The sequence below is a fragment of the Ischnura elegans genome, chromosome 13 (assembly GCF_921293095.1).
Source record: "Ischnura elegans chromosome 13, ioIscEleg1.1, whole genome shotgun sequence".
Lineage (NCBI taxonomy): Eukaryota > Metazoa > Arthropoda > Insecta > Odonata > Coenagrionidae > Ischnura > Ischnura elegans.
In genome coordinates, this window is record NC_060258.1 from 1068109 (window position 1) to 1088548 (window position 20440).

At 37.4% G+C, this 20440-nt stretch overlaps 2 protein-coding genes across 2 annotated transcripts; one reads left to right on the forward strand and one right to left on the reverse strand.

Annotated features, from left to right (window-relative positions):
• Nucleotides 1-5017: 5017 nt before the first annotated feature.
• LOC124170330 lies at nucleotides 5018-14921 on the reverse strand. Its single transcript, XM_046549053.1, has 2 exons — nucleotides 14841-14921; nucleotides 5018-6548 (listed from the first exon to the last, which is right to left on the reverse strand). The coding sequence occupies exon 2, from the start codon at nucleotides 6408-6410 to the stop codon at nucleotides 5064-5066; it is 1347 nt and encodes a 448-aa protein (XP_046405009.1). The 5' UTR covers nucleotides 6411-6548; nucleotides 14841-14921; the 3' UTR covers nucleotides 5018-5063.
• Nucleotides 12179-13765, forward strand: LOC124170334 (piggyBac transposable element-derived protein 4-like). The gene is made up of 2 exons (XM_046549061.1): nucleotides 12179-12360; nucleotides 12545-13765. Exon 2 carries the CDS (start codon nucleotides 12558-12560, stop codon nucleotides 13659-13661), a length of 1104 nt encoding a protein of 367 aa, XP_046405017.1. The 5' UTR covers nucleotides 12179-12360; nucleotides 12545-12557; the 3' UTR covers nucleotides 13662-13765.
• Nucleotides 14922-20440: the final 5519 nt, after the last annotated feature.

Below are 20440 nucleotides of genomic sequence, written 5' to 3' on the forward strand. Positions count from 1 at the left end.
TCGCGTTTTCGGACGCTTGCAAATTTTCACTTTTCATTTATTGGCGAAAAATAGATATCGTCATTAAAAAAATCTAAAATCGTGAAATACGTACTCCAGGCGTAACGATCTTTCGATTAAGGCAATAAAAAATAATAGGAAACCACACATTTTGAAGCCTGAATTTGTTGAAATTAGTTTAAATATTGAAATTAACACTTGCAATGTTTCACGATCATAAAATAATTTATGTCGACCTCGGTTTCAATCTTCGCGGTACAAATGGTGCGCAGTGCATTTATTTGACACAATTGTTTTATTTCAGTTGGGGAATTAATGCCTGTTCTACACGCTCGGATCAGCTCATCCGGCTTAACTCAGCCTAATCGCTCTGCGCGAACCCATTCTTAACGAGAGGCTTAAGTCGACCCCTCGCCATCTGATGGCAATGACTGAAAGTCTAAGAACACTTGAGAATCGGCGAGCGCTGAAGTATTTCATGGAAAAATTTCTAGCAAAGCAGATAATTAACGGATTTATTTTGGAAGATCAGTGTAAACCCGAGTTAATATCTGTGGTACTTCTACGGAAGGAGATGAATTTAGAATAATTAACATGATTTTTCGTCGGCTAAGGCGATAATACTTCCTCAGGTTTTGTTACCAGTTAAGTAGAGAATTTCGAAGTTTTTGCATCGAAAAATGTCATAAATGTATATTTGGTATATTATGACTCCATTTATTAAATATTACGAATGTTTTGGATCATTAATGGAATGGCTATGAAGGTGACCGCGAGAAGATGGCAAGAACGCTGACGAGAAGGCGACGACGGTAAAGGCTTTCAAATTTTTTGTTATTTTTTATTTTGGAACGTATTATAATATTCCAGTAAGGACGTTGGTCTCATCCGCAATCCCATTTCGAGCACCTCCCGCTAACTTTGTCATTTATGAGCTCAGTGAGAAGAACCACACTCAGAAGAAAACCGAACGCAACCAAATACACGCGCCATGTGTGAGAGAGAGAGAGGTGATGACAACAGCGCAGCGTTTTACTTAAGCTGGGAGTCCCAGGCGAGATGATCCGACCCCCTCGGCTGAGCCGTGGCAACGTCTCTAAGGGGAGAGAGGAGATGGAGACACTTGAAGAGGAATGAGAACGGAATAGAGATAGCGGGGTAAGATGACGATTGGGGAAAAAACAGAGAAAGTTGTAGTGGGAGTTGGTAAGGGGGGAAATGCAGCGTTTTTTTGGGGTCAACAAAATTTTCTCAGAAACATTCCAACATCCACGTGACGGCGGTCTTCCTTTCCGGTGGAATTGGGGGGTGTTGTTTCGGGAGGGAGTGCATGCATGAATGGTTGCGGTGCCGTCGGAGGAGGCAGGCAGCCGGTCGGATTAGCGGTCATCCTAAGAACCTAAAGGTTATTCTGAGGGCGCAGGGGGGTGGCTGGGCTGTTGGGTTCACAGTATGTCGTACAATAATCTACATAATACCCTGCGAGCCACCTCTAGGGGGTTTGGCAGGGGGTGACAAATCACCAACATGCAGCATGCAAGAGGACCGCCACATGCACACCACACGGTCACAGAAATATTTCGCATACTAGTAAAATATACATGCTTATTCATAAAAAAAACTTGCATGAATTTACTCTAGGAATAACTAAGCATTAGCAAGGTTAGAACTATGAAAAATACATGCAATAAGTGATCCTAGCAAGCGACGCCACTAATACTATCAATTGAGACAACCTTGCTATCCTTAACACTACGAGGGAAGAATGACATTTTTAATCTCTATGTTTTGCAGTCTATTTCTTTTATTTTATTCTCATGATCACGTCTACTATAGTACGATGGTAATACATACAGCGGGATGTTTTAACACTTTGAATGGGGGAAGGAGTGGGGGGAGGTGGATTTGTCGATTCTTCTAGGCACACACTCTATTTAAGATTAATAAGGTAGATCATGCGAAACACAGCTCGCGATCTTTCTTCACGGCGTTATAAAATCTGGTGAATCGAAAGTTGACGCACTATTTCAAGATTTTAAGAATTTTTTCGACACTGTACCTCACAATGAACTTTTATACAAATTAGAGTCATGCGTATTAAACGAAACAGTTGTAAACTGGTTACGTTCTGGACTGGACTTCGTTAGGAAATCATTCAGCCGAAACATTTAGATCAATAAAAAGTACAATTTTCAAACAATTCCTGTCGGAACGAAAATGAAAGATTTGTACATTTTGGCCTATTTGACGACTTGAATTAGAAATGTTTACAATTTGGAATACGTCACATCATTTGTCAATTATTGAGCAAACGTTACCTAAATTTGGTCGCCACAATTCAAAAATATTATTTATGAACAAGCCTTTCATTTCGATTTAAACTTTGGTGATAATGGTCTTCAGACGGCTTTAGGATCCAACCAGGCGATGGGAAATGACTTCGGTTGAAAGTTAGACCTGGAAGCAAGTGTTATTCTGGATATTTTCAAGGTTATCCCTGAACCCTATAATAATCGTACGTTTTTCAATGACTTCTTTTTACACCATGCACACTATTGTTTTGAAAGAAAAAGGATCTTTTGACGCTGGAACCCAGCGTGAAAATAGAACAAGGGCGTGTCTGACAGAATATAGCAAAGCCATCGGCATAAAACCGAGAGTAACAGGAAAACAAGCATTCAATGAAGCTGTAGGTCAGTATTGTTTGATGGAATGATAACTCGGTCGTCACTGTAGACAGCAATACATGTTCTGTGCTTCCATTGGGCACAGGGAAACGTTTCAGTAGGCAAAAAATACTATTCCACTGCCTCGAGTTATTGGGGAGTGTATTAAATACATGAAAGGTCTGTACGTAATAATGCAAGTAAAAATTACCGCACTAGAATTTGGGGGGAAAGTAGGTTCTAGTTTACGAACCCATAATTGGTAGGAAATGCAATGTAGTTACAATAACTGTGGGTTGAGCTGGATAAATATAATTTTTACTCTTCAAATGCATTCATATCATATGCATTACAAAACTGAAAATTATAATAATACCTTTCATTAGCGATTAGATTAAAAAATTTTAAGGATAAGGTGCGTTATGGAGCACAGCACTAAAAAGCATCATGGCAAATAGGAAGTGTACATCAGGTGGTCCTCCTGCACCTTGTTAGAAAAATTTTCGTGATTGAATCTGATGCACCGTATGGGATATACTCATTTCAAAGGAAAATAAATCACAGGAACTTTAAGCCATACTAAATTTATTTTATCTCTATGGAGCATGATATGCAATATTGGATAAAACTTCACAACAGTTTGCAGCAAAAATTTAAAAAAATTTAGTTTAATCACATCACATTCAATGAAATGTTATTTCTCTGAGTGTGCCTTGAATGGTATTGTAACAGAATATAGTATAATACCACGAAAGAATATAATAAAATTATACCAAAAATATGCATACATTTACAACTGCAAATTGAAAAAAAATCCCATATAAGCCTTTGTTAAAGTATGACTGAAGATTGCAAAATTTAATTCTACATCACATTGAAATTATGCACCATATATCTGAAATTAATAATCTTTAACGAATATATCGCACTTCACAATATTATCCCTACATCATTATAGCTGCAAACTACAGGAAAATGTCTGTCAAGTGAATGGGTCAAACAAGGCCAGAGAAATGAAGCAAAACAAACCAATGTTCACTAAAGGGCTACACAAACATGAGAACATCCAGCATAACATAATTCTAACAAATAGGAAAGAGTGGCATATGTTGCAAATAGATATATGGGCACGATGACTTTCAGATAAACTGTAGGATTACATTGGTAAGCCAAATTGGTACATTCATTCCATTTACTTATAGCGTAAATGAGATGCAAAGTGATATATAATCAAAAATACAAATATCTCAGCGGCATGACTAGGGAAAGACTGACTAAAATTGTGTGCCCACAAAATTAAAATAGCATGCATCTCAAAATGTAATGTCCTACCCAATGAAAAAGTGCCATTTAGCAAACATGAAATCAACATAAATGTCTGAGTATAATCATAAGATATTTGTAATGATTACACTAAACACATGAGTAATTAAGTTAACCCAATTAGACTGAGAGGCTTAAAGAAAATAAATGATAGCAAACGGGATGTTCCTCTTCAGCGCCACATTCATCTCTGAAACAGAAAATATAAATTAATGGAATGAAAAGTAGTGCAATCACAAACAAAATGCAATGTCAAAATTAGGTCAATATTCATAGTGAGATAAAATATTACCTCCATTCACAAAAATGCAATGGCAGAAATTATAGGTAATAATTATTAAATATCTTCCGAGAAGCCCATGCTTTACAAGATTCATTTATTTTATGAGTGAAAAACATTGGAAGACTTTCCCTATTGTTTGGAATTTACAGATTTATCACTGGATTGATATACCATGGATTTGAATATAGACACTTTTTCTTATATTATTTATCTTTAACTTCATTATTTATCCATTAGAGTTAGTTAGTTTTGAAGTCACTTTCTTAACCCTAGAACGACGGACTGGGTCCAATGGACCCGGTTGGTAGTTTTGAAAGTTTATAATCATGTCAAAAATGCTTGAAATTGAATTTGAAGCTGTGACTTTTCCTAAATGTATGTCTTTTCTTAAACTTATGACATATACGATCTTTAATACATGTTACCTTTTAAAAAGAAGTCTGTATCTTGGAATATCAAGAAGTAGAATGTTTGACTAAAATAAATTGTATTTAAATATTTTAATATTACAAAACCCCACTCTCATTAAATCAAACTACTTATAGAACACATAGGAGGAACAGATAAGGATTGAGGAGCCAATGTACCAGAAGTTTCATTTCACCTCTAAATGCTTAACCAATGAGAGGCCCACTTTTGGGAAATCATGGAAAATTAAATTACGAACAAATCTTTCAACTATTCAAAACTTTTTATACATTTACATTTATTAACTACCAATTTATATACTAAAATAGCTTCAAATAATGATTTCAATGGTTAAATGAAGACCATGATGTAAAGAAAAAACCCTAAGAAATAGACGTAGGACCCACCTTTGCCCTGGCTAGAAGTTTTCCAATCACATTGTTAGAATAGAGAGAGAAGAGGAGAGGGGCTTGCTGCTGCAGAATAGCTCTTCCTTGTGTGCATCCATTATAAGCAATAAGACGAGGGACAGCTGCCGCAAGCAAACATAACTTTGCCTTTGGTGTCTTCCCATCCAATGCTAATTTGATACACCCATCTAATCCCCCTCCCCTCTTCCTCCTCTCCTCCAACTCCTCTATAGCCCTCATCCACTCACGCTCTTGTTCCACATCTCCCTTGCTATATGGCCTCCCCTCATTATCAAAAACTAATTTTAGGGATAATTGTGAGAGGGCCCAAGCTAACCTAGCACATTGGACACTCTCCCAAACACCAGAAGAATCCTTTGCACCAAAATACACCGTCTCACTCTCAAAATCACAAAATGATATCAATGCACTCCCATTCCCCTGAGTCCCATCAAAATCCACAACCTTTTCCTTCATCCTTCCAATGCTATAAGAATCATTGTCCACCATCACCCTCACCCGACCATCCCCACTTAAAAACTTAATAACACAAGCAGTGCATCCATCTCCATCATACAGTCTCTCATACAATCTACGCATTTCATCAACTCCGTTTCCATACACTATCCGTGTCTTTCGCATCATGGCGTCCACACACTCCTGCCTTGCTCTGGCCGGATCGGATGTAGGTTGACTTAAATACACCTCCTTTCCCAAACCACACTTGATAGATGTCACGTCCTCTGCTGTTGACGTAACGGCCCCTTCCAGACAATGCAACAGTACATCGCATCCACACACTTGCGCTTTCAGTTCCTCCAACGATGAGCTCAGCTGTCGCACAAGAGATTTCATCTCTCGCCTCAATGAGTCCACAGAGGACTTGAGAGATGCAATATCACATTCTGGGCTAGCCACGGGTGTCACATGATCAGTGCTTCTACTTAAAGATGCTTCCAGACGATGCAAAATAACTTGGTCCCTCCTGTGAACCAACGTAACCAAATTCAGAACTTTTGAGCGTTCTGCATCATCAGGGAACTGCCGCACCATCTCCTCAGCTGAAGACAACGCATTCTGTTGACTTTCATTTGTAATGTCTGTGTCAGCTCCTCTTGCCAATAGCTCCTGCACCCAATCAGCTTTTCCAAGTCCCACTCCAACATGCAAGAGTGTTTTCTCCTTTATCATTCTGCTATTCACATCTTCCAACTTGTCCAGTAGGTCTTTATGCTGGAGGAATGAGCCAGTCACCAATCCAGCAAGAAGCCTCTCCTCAACAAATTGCTCAGCATTGCTGTTAGAAATGTTGCTCACCATGATTGGGGAAAAAAGAAATAATTAATTTGAGCAGAAGTGGATTCAGAAGAAGTTGGCTGTATAAAGCAGGCGTGGTGGCAATGGTCACGAAGGAGCAACACACGATCTCAGCGTTGGTTCGAAAAGAATAAATGTTGACTGCAAAGAAAAAGAAAAAACATCAAATTACTATCTTAAAATTTGTCAATAGCAGTGTGGGAAAATAACAACTAGCACTAGCGTGACCCAAGAAAAAATATCTCGCTTACTATGCAATGCAGATTAAAAAGGAAATGATATGGAATGGCATTTTTGAAATTCAATTACTTACAACCATCGTTTTTATGAGGAAGTAATTCTGCTGGAGACCAAAATAGATATAGCTACGCCAAAAATGTCGGGACAGTTTTCTACCTAGCAGGAGTACCGATCGTTTATTACGGAACCTCTAATAATGAGGGAAGTGAGGTTGGAATGAAATAGAGACGATATGCACAAAAATCTATGATGTGACATGATAATATGGGAAAATAGGCTGATGAAAAAAGGAGAAGAGAAAGAAATTAATTAGAACAACTGAAGAAATTTGTCAGATGCAGGTGCTACTTGGCGGAAGTTTGAAATATTTAAAATGAAGACGGTAACACATTTCCTCAATATTTAATGTACAATTCTTGTACCAGATGATGACACTGTGAGCCGAAACGCATCATACACATTGAAATGTTGTGGAAAAGTGTATTCCTTCCTAAAGTAAGATCATAAGTAATCGTAAGTGTGCCTTTCCTCTTGTATTAAAATTGAAAAAAGTGTTCCTGATTAACTTCTTAATGGCGAATGCCAGCATAGGTGGAAATACATCATAAAATTATCAATATTTGCTTGGTTACTTTCTGGACGGTAATTCATGTATAATATTACTTTTATCAAATGTAACGCAGTCTTATTCCCCATGGTGCCATTCATTGAAAGCATGCTTGCACCAGGTTTTCCTCCTCACTTCCTTTTCTCTTCTAAGAAATGCAAAATACCTTAGTTCTCAATAATCTTCCCCTTATACACCATCACTTAAATTATGTTACTTTACTTAACCATGGGACTACCGAATCGACTGAATAACCTTGAAATATGTTGAAAATGGAAAATAGCCTCTTTTTAAAGATTCCAACTGAAGTACATATGTAATTGGTGATCCTCTTATCTCCATCATTCCATCTTTACGCTGAAGTGAAGATGTGGCTAGAATGGAGGTATTTTCAAAAGGGCGATGAGCTTCAGGACAAAGCCAAAATTAATGTAAGCAATTGGCGGAAGCATCCTATGAAGAAGGTATAGCAAATCCCGTCTACAGGCACCACCGATTCCTCAATTGCCGAGGCGATTATGTCGAAAGGACACCACATGTGTGCTCAATGTTTGGCAATGGAATAATTTTTAAGTAATCACTTCGTCTTCTGATCATGACCCATTGGAGGTTGAGAAAAACAGCCCACGTACTTAATGGAATTTTATAAGCTGTGCAATTCTCATTGTTGACAGTACTTTTTTTACAAGATTGCCATTTTTAAGCTTTGAGTGCCGGTTGCTAAATTTAAAGCCCTACTGAAAAATCCAGCCATTTTCACTAAATTTGTACATTTTTTAAAACATTAGCATCAAAAATATATTTATATTGATGTATACTTCAGTAAAAATGACACTTCTCTTCTTAATGAATGAGTTGAATAACATTTATTGCTAATTTATAAATATATAATTTAACAATGAAAACCTACTGTTTTTGAATATGTCTTCATGTTTCTGGGCTTCACCGCGTGGATTTTTCTTAATCCACGCTGTGAAGCCCAGAAACATGGAGAAATCATCTAGACAATGCCGTGGAAAACTACGCATCAACTTTACTGTTTTTGAAATATAAAATATTGCAACATATGATATACCGCCATATCATGCATAACAATTTTTAATTACTATCAATTCGAACTATTTAAAGCATGGAAATCATAAAAAAGCATTGTTCCAAGTAAAGCGTTATAAATCCTGGATGAAAAAAGGGTCACTGCACCCTCAACGAATGGTTCTTTCCACAAAAGAATTTTCACACCAAGTGGCCTAAGATAAGGATGCTAGTAGCTGCAAAGGACTTTTCGTCCTCAAGACATTAAGAGAACTCTTATTCCATCGAGGATTTGATTTTTGAAATAACAGAATCACTAAGCAATATGGTGGGAAAGTACAATGAGCGAAATATTACGGCTTCACGCGTACAAAGCCAATTACAGTACACTCCCGATTATCCGGGATAATGGTGGGGAGAGACGGCACGAATAATCGGAAAACACGGATAACCCAAACTTTCTCTAAAATGTCTTGCAATGTTCATAATTTAACTAAAACAAACTATGCATTACTATTCATGCAGTTATTATTATAGAGTGCTTCCCGGACTGAATGAGAGGTTTCTTCGCCAGTTCGCGATCTTTTAACCGGAGCGCGGTCGCGCACTGCGAGGCTTGGAAAACAGGAACACGGTACTCCCGTGAATGTAGCTAGCGCGCGATCGCTTCCATTTTACGAAAGGGATTCTAACGGAAATAATAATCCCGGTCTATCCTATTATTAATTCAGTAATTCCGATGATTTTTCGTCCGATTGTACTTTTTTAAAATAAAGATCGCGGGAAAAATTGAGCGAGAGTGAAAAAAAAATCATCACAGATAATCCGCAACCCGGATTAACCGCAGCCGGATAATCGGGAGTATGCTGTAAATAGAAAGACATAATATTACGTCCATGGCAATTTTCAGAAAGATCTAAAGGACGTAATATTACGTCCATGGCACGCAAAGTGTTGATATAGATTTTTAAATGCAGAATAGCTTCAAAATCCATTTCTGCACATGGAATTTAAAACAATATTAGCAGGCAGGGCCCCCGCGGCGAAGAAGATAAGATCTTGAGCCCCAGCCGAGGGCCCCAATTACCCCACACCACCCCTGCTTATCTTCCTTACATACTCCACTTCTTATCTCCCCCTGATATCCTATTAATCTGCATTGGAAATTTCTCATCGCCAGTGTCTTGGTGCACATGAATTGAAACAAAAATGGATCATATGGATAACGCCATTGGATATTTCACTTATCTGATTTTTATGGCATAAATTACAATTTAAATTCTTCACCCTCGTGGCCCTATTAACATACACAATCTTGTCCTGTTGTTTCAGTAAAATGGAAGTCTATACAGATGTTAGAGGTTGCCTCATATTGTGTAAGTTATACTGGAGCAAAAATTTACTATCTTTCACTCATTACACATTGAATATTTTTACTAGAAAAATGGACGGAAAATACAATTGTTTCCTTTTAAAGAGTAAAATTTCCTTAGTTGCACTATGCTCAGTGCATATCCAGATTTTGGGGAGGAGTGCAGGTGCACGTTTCCTCCTGATTCTTTAAAAAAGACAAGATTTATAATATGGTTATCATTTGTTTGTTTTGGTTTGAGTATCAATCATAAAATGTCATATTAATAACATTGCTATTGAAATAAAGAGAATATTTTGTACTCTAATTCTGTACGTTGCTCTTAATCCCAAATATAAGAAGACACTGGCGTTCACAGGTAGAATATTAATTTAACTGTGATTTAAATGAATATATAACAAGCACTATCTCTCCATAGACATTCTCCTATCTCCTACGAAATAAACTCAAATACCTCTGGAAGCATCCTTTAATCACAGAAAGCCACAATAATTATTTAAAGGGATATGTAGTTGTAGAAAGGATTGTAAAAACATATTTAGACCAGGGTTTCCACTCAAACTTCATCACAAAATTCACGGTTTTTCCAGGTTTTCACAGTCTAAATGTCATCAAATTCACCATTTTTAGATCAGGCATTTTAAGCAGAAATGTTGATCATGTACCAATTATCGGCCAAACATTAACTAAAAATGTAACAAATGCAAAAGATGCCTTCAATGCAAACGCAGAAATGAAAGCGCTATCTCTTATGACGTCTACTATAGCTAGCAAAATTCAACTTTGGCTAAAGGGTGTGCATGGGAAAATGGAGGGAGCAGGGTGGCAGGAAGGAGAGAAGAAGTGCCCAATTTTTTGCCAGGGTAAATGTCTTCCAATCGCAGGCTTAAGGTCAATATGCTGTCATGGCACATGGACCAATTAATAATTGTGCTTCGAATACACGTGTGCAGAAAAATGTGTGGACAGTAACTGCATGTGACTCGGCTTTGAAACATGATCGAAAGAGAGATTTTTCTTTCGATCCGCTAATCCTAGTTCTACAATCAAGTTTGAGAGATTTCTAAGGTTTCATGGCTATTCCAGGTTTTTTCATGGTAGACGTAATTCAGGGCTTATTCACGGTTTTAAGGTTTTCACGGTTGAGTGGGGACCCTGTTAGACACATCATCTCATGCCACAAATTAAAATCTGAAGGAAAGCGGGATAGAAAAATAATTTAAAAGGATATATGTTTTATAATAGTTGTTAGCCATAATTAGTAAATATATTGCAAGTGTGTAAACCGTAGAGTACCCACTTTTTACTTCACTAAGATACTGACTTTATTTAAGAAGAGGTATGCGGGGGTGGGTGTGAGAAATGCAGTCCAAAGTTTCTTGTTTTACTTTGTGGAACCACGACATTTGAAATGAAGTTTATTCGAATTATATTCCACAATAACCATTAATATTCAACGAACCATCTCCTCAATCTCATAATACAGCTAGCCTGCCCTTGTTCATTTCGCCATTTTGACTTTGCTCTTGACCGCTCAGAAAAGAAATTCTCGTATTGAAAGTATCGCCTGTGGACCAGTGCTCTGGAGTACTTCCGTCGGGAGCGCAGTGTACCATTCTTTGAACCATTCCCAACGGTAACGGAGATGTCTAAATAGTCTTATCCCCTTTCAGAATTATTCTCTATCACCTCACCATGAAAAGTAGCTCACTGAAGATTGTATCTTTAACTTTCAAACTGAGCGTAATTTTGTTCACGAAAATTCAACTGGGTTATTTAGGATTGTGATAATTGCATATAATGAAATAGAACTTCAGGTGTCACACTTGCTAGACTTTTCCATGTTCAGCCAGACCTTGAAATTGATGCCAATCAATTTTTAAAATTTAATTATTTCAGTTGGTACTGTTTCGTTTTGGTTGCTAGGAAAATTTTGTTTTTCTGCCTCTCTGAAGAAATGAAATAGTAAAATTGGGAATTATGCCATTTCAGGATGTCCTTTATCTCTATTTCATTTTTCTAACAGTTTTTCTCTCGTAATATTTGCAGAATAATTAAACACATTTTATGCATAAATTATTAGCAAGGCCACCGGCCCAACATTTTCTCCATTTTTACAGTAACATATGGCCTTTCTAAAATATTTTAAGTAACACCGATTGTTTTAAAAATGATATGGTAGATATTCTCGATAGTAAGATGAGTGTATATGATAGATTTTAACAGCACTTTATCCAAAAGCCAAAAATATTTAGATCATAAGAACTGACTAATGCTAACCTCTGATTGAGGCAGTTAAAAAGTTATTTCGTACATATCTTTTTGCGATAGCACTACCTCTCGTGGAATAGAAATTGGTGGAAAACATTTGAAATAAATTTTTGGAACAATGTTCTGCAACTATGGAGTAAGTAAGACGTACACTGTGGTGAAAAACCTTTTTTGGATACAACAAATGAAATACTTGCTCTCCATCCTTAACCCTCCGTCGGGCGCAGCTGGCTTGAGAGGCCAGCAAAACATTTCTTTGTATGTCACTTCTACCCATGCCGTCTGATCGGGGCGCCCATTACGATAGTTTCCTAAATGTTGGCGACGGTCAGCACGCCTCAGTTCAGTCCGTCATCATCCGCCACCCGGCTGGCCCAGACACCTCCTGGCTCGAGAGGCCGAGTGCGCCCGATTACGTCATAATTTCGAAGGTGAGTTTTTCAAAGATATTTTTATTGGAATCGTTCAGTTTACTAAGAATAAGTCTTCTTTGTTATAGAAATATGTATTGTATTTATATATATCAGCAGTATTCTGGTCCTGGCCTCTCAGGCCGACTGCGCCCGGATATGTTATGCCAATAAGTAATTTCCTCTTTCCTGTCTTTGATTCCAGATTTGCTGTTGAAATGGATAAGGTGTTGTTCGATCTCTCCAACCCGAATGATATTTCAGAAATAAGACGCATCCTTCTCGATGATGATGCTAACGAAGATCCGGCTTTGGTTGAGGATTTGGGCGAAGAAAGCGACCTTGATTCCCAGGATGAGGTAGTGCAACGTGAAGACGACTCAGCAACTGAACAGGAAGAAGGGGCAACTGAGGATGAAGAAGAGGAAGACGACATCCGTACGGGTTACTTTATTGGAAGAGATAAACATACGAAGTGGACCAGGAAGCCATCTCCGGCTGCTGCTCGTCGGATACAGTGTCACAACATTATTACGCACCTTCCAGGCGTTAGAGGAGAAGCTAAAAATGCAAAAACCATATTGCAATGTTGGGAATGTTTATTTAGTACAGAAATGTTGGAATTGATAGTCGAAAGCACTAATAAATACATAGACTCAGTGAAAGACAAATTTGCCAGAGAAAGGGATGCAAAAGGAACAGATGTCATTGAAATCAAGGCATTCATTGGTTTGCTGTACCTGGCTGGCGCTTATAGAGGTAATCGGCAGAGTCTGGAGGAGCTGTGGGGAACAGAAGGAGATGGGATTGAAAAATTTGGACTGGCAATGAGCATAAAACGGTTCAAGTTCCTCATACGCTGTATCCGTTTTGACGATCGGACGAGCCGAGGACAACGGAAAGTGTATGATCGACTTTGCCCAATCCGTGAGTTGTTTGATCATTTTGTTCGTAACTGTCGAAAAAACTACATCCCAGGAGAAAATGTCACAGTTGACGAGATGTTACCAGGATTCCGTGGGAGGTGCGCATTCAGGCAATATATACCCTCAAAGCCCTCCAAGTATGGCATTAAGTTATTTGCCCTTGTGGATGCTAAAATGATATACACATATAATTTTGAAATTTACGCAGGAAAGCAGTCAGAAGGGCCATTTTCGGTCAGCAACAGGCCAAGTGAGGTAGTGAAACGATTTGCTGAGCCTCTTTTTGAGACAGGGCGTAACATAACCGCGGATAATTGGTTTACGGACATAGATCTTATTAACGATTTGAAGAAAAAGAAATTGTCATACGTTGGGACAATTAGGAAAAATAAATGACAATTACCAGCCAGTTTCGTCAATACCAGAGGAAGGGCTCAGTACAGCAGTTTGTTTGGGTTCAACAATAATAACACTTTGGTTTCTTATGTACCAAAAAAAGGAAGAAACGTGATTCTCGTGTCTTCACTCCGCGAAACTGATTCCATTGATGAAACTACTGGAGAGCTGCAGAAGCCAGAAGTAATTACTTTTTACAATATGAGTAAAGGTGGAGTTGATACAGCAGATCAAATGTGCTCTACATTCAATGTGAGCCGAAACATAAGACGCTGGCCAATGGTAATTTTTTTTGCCTTTCTCAATATTGCCGGAATTAATTCACAAGTGATTTCAATTGCGAATGGCTTAGAACCATTAAAAAGAAGAATCTTTCTAAAAGGTTTGTCTCATCAACTTGTTATTGGACAACTAGCAAGGCGAAGTCTGAACACTAGTGGGATGCCGACTCAGCTGCAGGGCCGCTTGAAAAGGTTTTTACCCCCAAGTGAACATGAAAAGTCTCCTTCCCCACCTCCCAAAAGACGCAAGTGTGGCACGTGCATGGCTGAGAATGGATTTAGGCGAATGACAAATTATGAATGTCAACATTGTCACGAGCCAATATGTCTAAGTCACGTAAAACCGCTTTATCAGACCTGCTTTTCAATTGCTTCTTTGATAGGCTAAGTGCCAGACTGCGACCATGATTACGGTGTAGAGTAAAGCTTCCACATCTAGATAAGCTGTATGTTACTTTTGTTTCCAGTTTTTTCACCTTATGTATACTTTGTTTGTTCATTTTTAAATTTCAACTTGTGTCAAATTAGCGATTTTGGATGTTTCAGTTTCACTTTAATTTTAGTAATTAAACTGGTTCTTTTTCAAAATATTTGGTATATTTGTTCTTCTAAGACCCTAACCCAGGTGATCCTGTTTGTGTTTTAAAATAAAATTGATTAGGGGAGGGGAGGACGGGGAAAATACGTGAGCGGCCTCTTAGGCCGAGTGCGCCTGATCTTGTGTCGTTTTGAGGTGCGCCCGACGGAGGGTTAACGTATATGATGTTTAATCTCTGTTGGTCGATTGTATAAGATAAAATGTTTCACTTGAAAGGCATGCTCAATTAAAGTAAGGCAATCATGCAGTAATGGATAATTCAAAGAAAAGCATGGAATAAATGTATTTGAAACTACTTACCCAATAGATTAGGCAAAATGGTTGAAATCTGTAAATGCTCCTTCCTTGGCTCTCCTATTTCCAATACAGAGAAGGCATTCCTGAACCGTAAAATAAATTAAGTTTGTTACTGACATGGGAAAATTTTTATACTTTTTTAAAGCAAACTTTTCTCTCATGCCTTTTTTAACTCACAGAAATCTCAATCGCAAATGATACAATAACACTTCTCAAATAGCAGGAGTTTAAGAAAAAAATGGTGCATCAATTTGTCAGATGCTATTTGCACAATATAGGCTCATCCTGTGGCTTAAAAAGAGGCCTTTAAACGCACAGAGAATGGGCTTAACTAATCATTAGTGCCTTATAAAAAATGGAAGCATAGGGATTACCAATTTACAATAATGCAAGACATTGCTCTGGCAAAAATAATTGCGATACTCTCAACTGAACGTAATGGATAAGAAGGATAGATATAACTTTTTACTTTTTTTCTCCGGATTGGTTGTGATTTGTGGTGAGATTACTGAGACATAGGATCACGAGATGAAGATGAAGGTAAAGGATTCTAAGCTGAACACACTGGCTAGCCTCTACCCCCACGGGGAATCCAGATACGAAAGCTTGTAGGTGTTGTGCACACGAGCCAACAGTAAAGCAAACTAATGTTCAAGAACTGCAAATGCTTCTTCATCAGAACAATTTGAAATCCAAACGTAAGCAAGTAATATTAAATAATCACATTCAACAGAGATAACCCATGAACAGCACTATCCAAAAAATTAAAGGTAGGTGCCAATTTGTTTATATAATTATTCATAACATAATGATAATATAATCCGTTCCATGGTTGGGAGAAGAAGGTCACTTTAGCCGGCAGATTTTTACAAGATGAACGAAGAAATGATTTTTCTATAAATAGCTTGAGAAATGAAGGTTATGTGAGGTTTACCAGGTCCTCTAGTAAATATTTAATAAAAAAAGTTAATTTTTAAGACTTTTATGTCCTTATTACTCCAAAATGAGACCATAGCGATAATTATTTACATTTAAAATAGTAATTTTGAATGTATTAGAAATTAAAAAATGCAGTGATCCCTCAGATTGCATGCCAAAATTGCGAAGGCCTGTATAAATGAAAACCCCCTCTGAAATAAAAGTAAAAAATGATCAGCTCACGAGAAATGACTAATGATGGCCTCTTAGTAAGATGGTACAGAGCTCCCACAAGCTATTTTTATGCACTAATGTTGCGATAAGATTATTTCTCCTTTAATGTAAAAATGAATATTTCATTAAAATAGAGTTTTAGAAATAGAAATTCTAGTGATGAGTGCTATTACTTTCACGTGGAACATCTTAAGAAGAGGAATTGTAAAGGGCACCCAACAATCTTATCAAAGCACAGAAACACAGTTGTGGCTTCAGTTCTTTAGCCATCAAGATCCATCCACCGTCGTGGACTTTCATTGGACATTTCCAGATCTGTGTTACAACTCGCTTTAAAAATTCTGAACTTGAAGCCTTATAAAGTGAGAATGGTGCAGGAGCTTCGTGAAGGAGATCATGGCTATTGAAACCATTTCAGCAACTGGATGATTGACAAGCTTAATGAAAACCCTTTGATCACATTTCAGGTTAGTATCTTATACATTCAGTTGTTTCATGTTATTTTTCTTTGCTCTTAATGTCTTTTGATAATATTATATCAACTTGTATGATGTATCTAAATTAAAAATGAAATTCATCCACTGCCTTAATGCTTCAGCTTATGCTTACGGTCGAACCAATATTTTTTTAAAATGGTGCTGTGTCTTCAACCCACACACGATATTGGGCGACAAGTAATCCCAAGGCACAGAATGAGTGGTCGTTAAACTGAAATGGTGTAATGGTGTTCATGGCCATTACAGCTGGCCATGTTTTTGGGACATACTTTTTCGAAAAAAGAACGTGAGGACAGCCACCTATCAGGCTATGCTGGAGGAAAGCCTTTTCGGGATATTGGGTTTTAAAAACTTCGGAAATGCTGAGGAAGTGTGGTTGCAGCTGGATGGAGCTCCTGCACACAGGTCTAAGGCAGACCTCAATGTGCTGAAAGAGAAGTTTGGAAATCGGCTGGTGTCCATGGGGACAGAAGTTGAGTGGCCACCAAGAAACCCCAACCTCACTCCGTGCGATTTCTTTTTACGGGGATTTTTAAAACAGCAAGGGTATAAAAAAACATTTAATAATGTTGTAGAACAAAAAAGAGAGATAATGAGATATGCAGAGTTTATTACCCCAATTATGCTCGAGGACGTTTTTACTGGATCATTTGTCAAGTGAATTAAATTATGCCTGGCACGGGAGGGAGGGCACATTGAATAATGGGTGCTTTATATTTATTTTTATTATTATTTACACATATGACTTTGACTTTCTCATTAATATAAGCCAATATTTTACTTTCATTATAACATACAATTAAGTTTGAAATTGGCTCAACTCAACCGAACATCCCTTACTTAATCACTAATTAAGTAACATTGAAATGGGAACGGTACCACCCATCAGAACACATTTTAAACCTTTAATTTAGCATGGTGTTTACCGCTCCATTGTCTTGGGACAACCTTGAAAACCTTCCGGCTAGCGGGTTAATTCCCTGGATATTTTTGTGCCAACCTCAGTGAATGTGGGCCACCATATGACCTCAGGAGGTTAACGACTTAACAAAATGGGCACTATTCACTCACTTGGTCACCCTTTGGTTGGGGACATTAGTTTCGTTGATATATCAAAGCATGCCTTCATGATCTTTGACTCCCATTATGACCTACGGAGGTCAAAAAATCAACAATACTGATAAATGAACTGCAAAAATGACTAAAGCACCCTTATGTTCTTGACCGTGACCTTACTGGGTCAACAGTTGAATTTTTGTGAAGGAAAGTGTTATTTTCGGTTTCTTCGTATCCGAAAACCTAAGAATTGATATTCTGATCAATGAAATTCTGACTTTTTCCTATCTCGATTTTTTTTAACATTGAAACTCCATAAGGCGAATTCATAATTTTGCTTTGGGCCCACATTGAAAGGTCAAAATTCTAAAATTTTGCTTGAATTCAACAAAACTTAGGACCTTTCCCCATAAGTATGCCAACTTTCATGAATATTTGCTGGAGTGGGAGTTACTAAAATTAGAGGTCAAAAATGACGCACCACCATTGGGACAGTCTGTACAATTACATAAATCTAGGAAGCAAGATGTATAGATCAAAATTCCTGCAAAAAAGTTTGAGGGAGTTGGTAGTCATTTATAAGAAGAAGATCAGAAACAAAATGATCTCAAATGAGCTGAAAAGTAAGACAGCTTATTTTGCTCATTTATCAACATGTGAAAGTGCTATGAAGCAAAGAGAAGGAAGAAGTGGTAGATGTATCATACGTCCGCAGAATAAAGACATTAAAACAAAATTGTCCTGTTGCTCGTGCAATAATTGGAATTGCGTGAGTAATATGATTTATATTTCCAAGGACTGTAAGAAAAATTCTAAAGATCACTGACGAGGAAAATAAGGTGTAAAAATATCAATATGTGTTTATCTTCATTAGGAACCTAGACTACGAAACTTTGATAAGTTACAGAAATATGAGTCAGCACACGGCCAAAAAGGACTACCGTGCTAATGCCATGACAACATTATTCACAGTGCATACTGAAGATTCTGAGGAAGTAAGTAAATTTTGTAGGAGACAGATGAGGATTAGGCTATAAATTTTGGGGGGAACACCACCCCCAAGTATAATCTCAGGATAATCCAAGTATTATCAGGTACATATTGGAAGTGTGAACAAAAATGTCTCAGATGGAACACCAGGTCACAGTGGTCATTGTTTCAGACATGTCAACACTATAATCGAGCATCGTTTTTTCTGGGCAATTGTGAGTCACCTCTGCCATGAGGATGACGCTCTCCCTTCACATTAAAACTGCAAGTAAAAATTGATTTAAATCATAATGTTTACTTTCAGATGATTAAATGGTAAACTCAAAGTTAAACTTTTCCCTTCTATTAGATTCCTTCACTATAAAATCAATTCCATTTTCTCACCTTTATTGTATTGTATTTGGGCACTGATAACAACCATAATTAAATTGTTTATTCTTTTATGGGATGACCCATTATAGTTTCATTGATGCTATACTTATAGCATAAATCCTGCTAATTTTTTCAATAAAAATATTGTCCAACCCATTTTTTCCAATGTTCGATGTGGTGTCAGGAGCACCCCACTTGAGTAACCTCGATCGGGAATCTCGTGCGGGAAACGCCGGGTTATTAACGTTATAATGAGCTAAAACTAAAACCAGACTGAACTGTCTGTGATATTTCAAAGAATATAGAATTCAAGATATTTGTTTCATTCAATTCAAACATCAAATTTACGGGTTATAATTGCAAAAATAATCAATTCATGTATTTTGTTGAATGCTGAACATTTATCACTGCTCTGTCGATCATTGTAAAGGTCCTTTCATAACATTTAATATTATTCATTAAAAACTTTAATGCTCCATTAAATTTTGATCTCTAACTGAATTGCTTTTTCGTAAATTTGGCACGTAATACTTTGTTTGAGTCACTAAGCATTATACTTTGCCCTTCGTGGCAAATGATTCATCAACTACAAGATTTAGTTACTTTTTCTATTGCTATAATCTGTCTAGCCCACAAATACAAATATTTTGCTAAATTTTTCATTCTCGATGATATGAACTTGAAACTATTAAGGCCGGGCTACATGGTACATCAACATGAACAAGTTAATATCTGCTTGCCTGAATCATTTCACAGGGCTTACAATGAAAAAAGAATCAATCACGCTGAAGAAATTTCCACAGAAAATTTTGCAGACAACATACTGCGTCCAAAATATGACAAATATATCTGAAATCATTGTATTTGATGAGATTTTCAAGCACAGTGGGCATACAGTGGCAGGTAGGCCATCTCCAAAAGCAACCTACGAAAGGAATGAAAACATATGCAAGAGATTTCAGACTTGTCATGGAAAGCATGCCCATAGAATGGAATAAAACAATAATTAAGGAAATCAATAAAATGTAACCCCTCACTTACTCCGAAGTAGACAAATTCATACAAGGCATACTCTACAGTTATCTGGCCTGCCACATTTGAAGTGAATATGTTGTAATAATAATCACTTTCTTCACGCTAAGTTTGCACAGGGGTACCCTCGGAATGGGGAATTCTAATAAAAATGAATGATTATGCGATAAAAAAATATCCTTCGTGCTGCAAATTAAAGTGAAAGCAGTTCTTCTCTAAGCTACGTATTTTTTTGTAGAATTTCACTTTGAAAATTATACATTAATCTTGCGCTCAAAACGACCCATTGCCATGTTGGCTGAGCGTGACATCAGAGGCCAGTAAACAATAGGTTTAAGTGGTGCCAGTAGACTATTTGTCCAAGTTTTAGAAAAACCTATGTATCTCTCTATACAATTAATTTTTTATACGTCAATTCCATCATCAGTCATGTGAAATATTTATCCTGAATAATTGACAGGTTTAAAGAATGTACGCAAACTGGAAGATGCAGCACCATCTTGA

Coding starts and splice junctions, on each gene's coding strand:
- LOC124170330 (XM_046549053.1), bottom strand. CDS start 6,410: ATGGTGAGCAACATTTCTAACAGCAATGCTGAGCAATTTGTTGAGGAG.
- LOC124170334 (XM_046549061.1), top strand. CDS start 12,558: ATGGATAAGGTGTTGTTCGATCTCTCCAACCCGAATGATATTTCAGAA.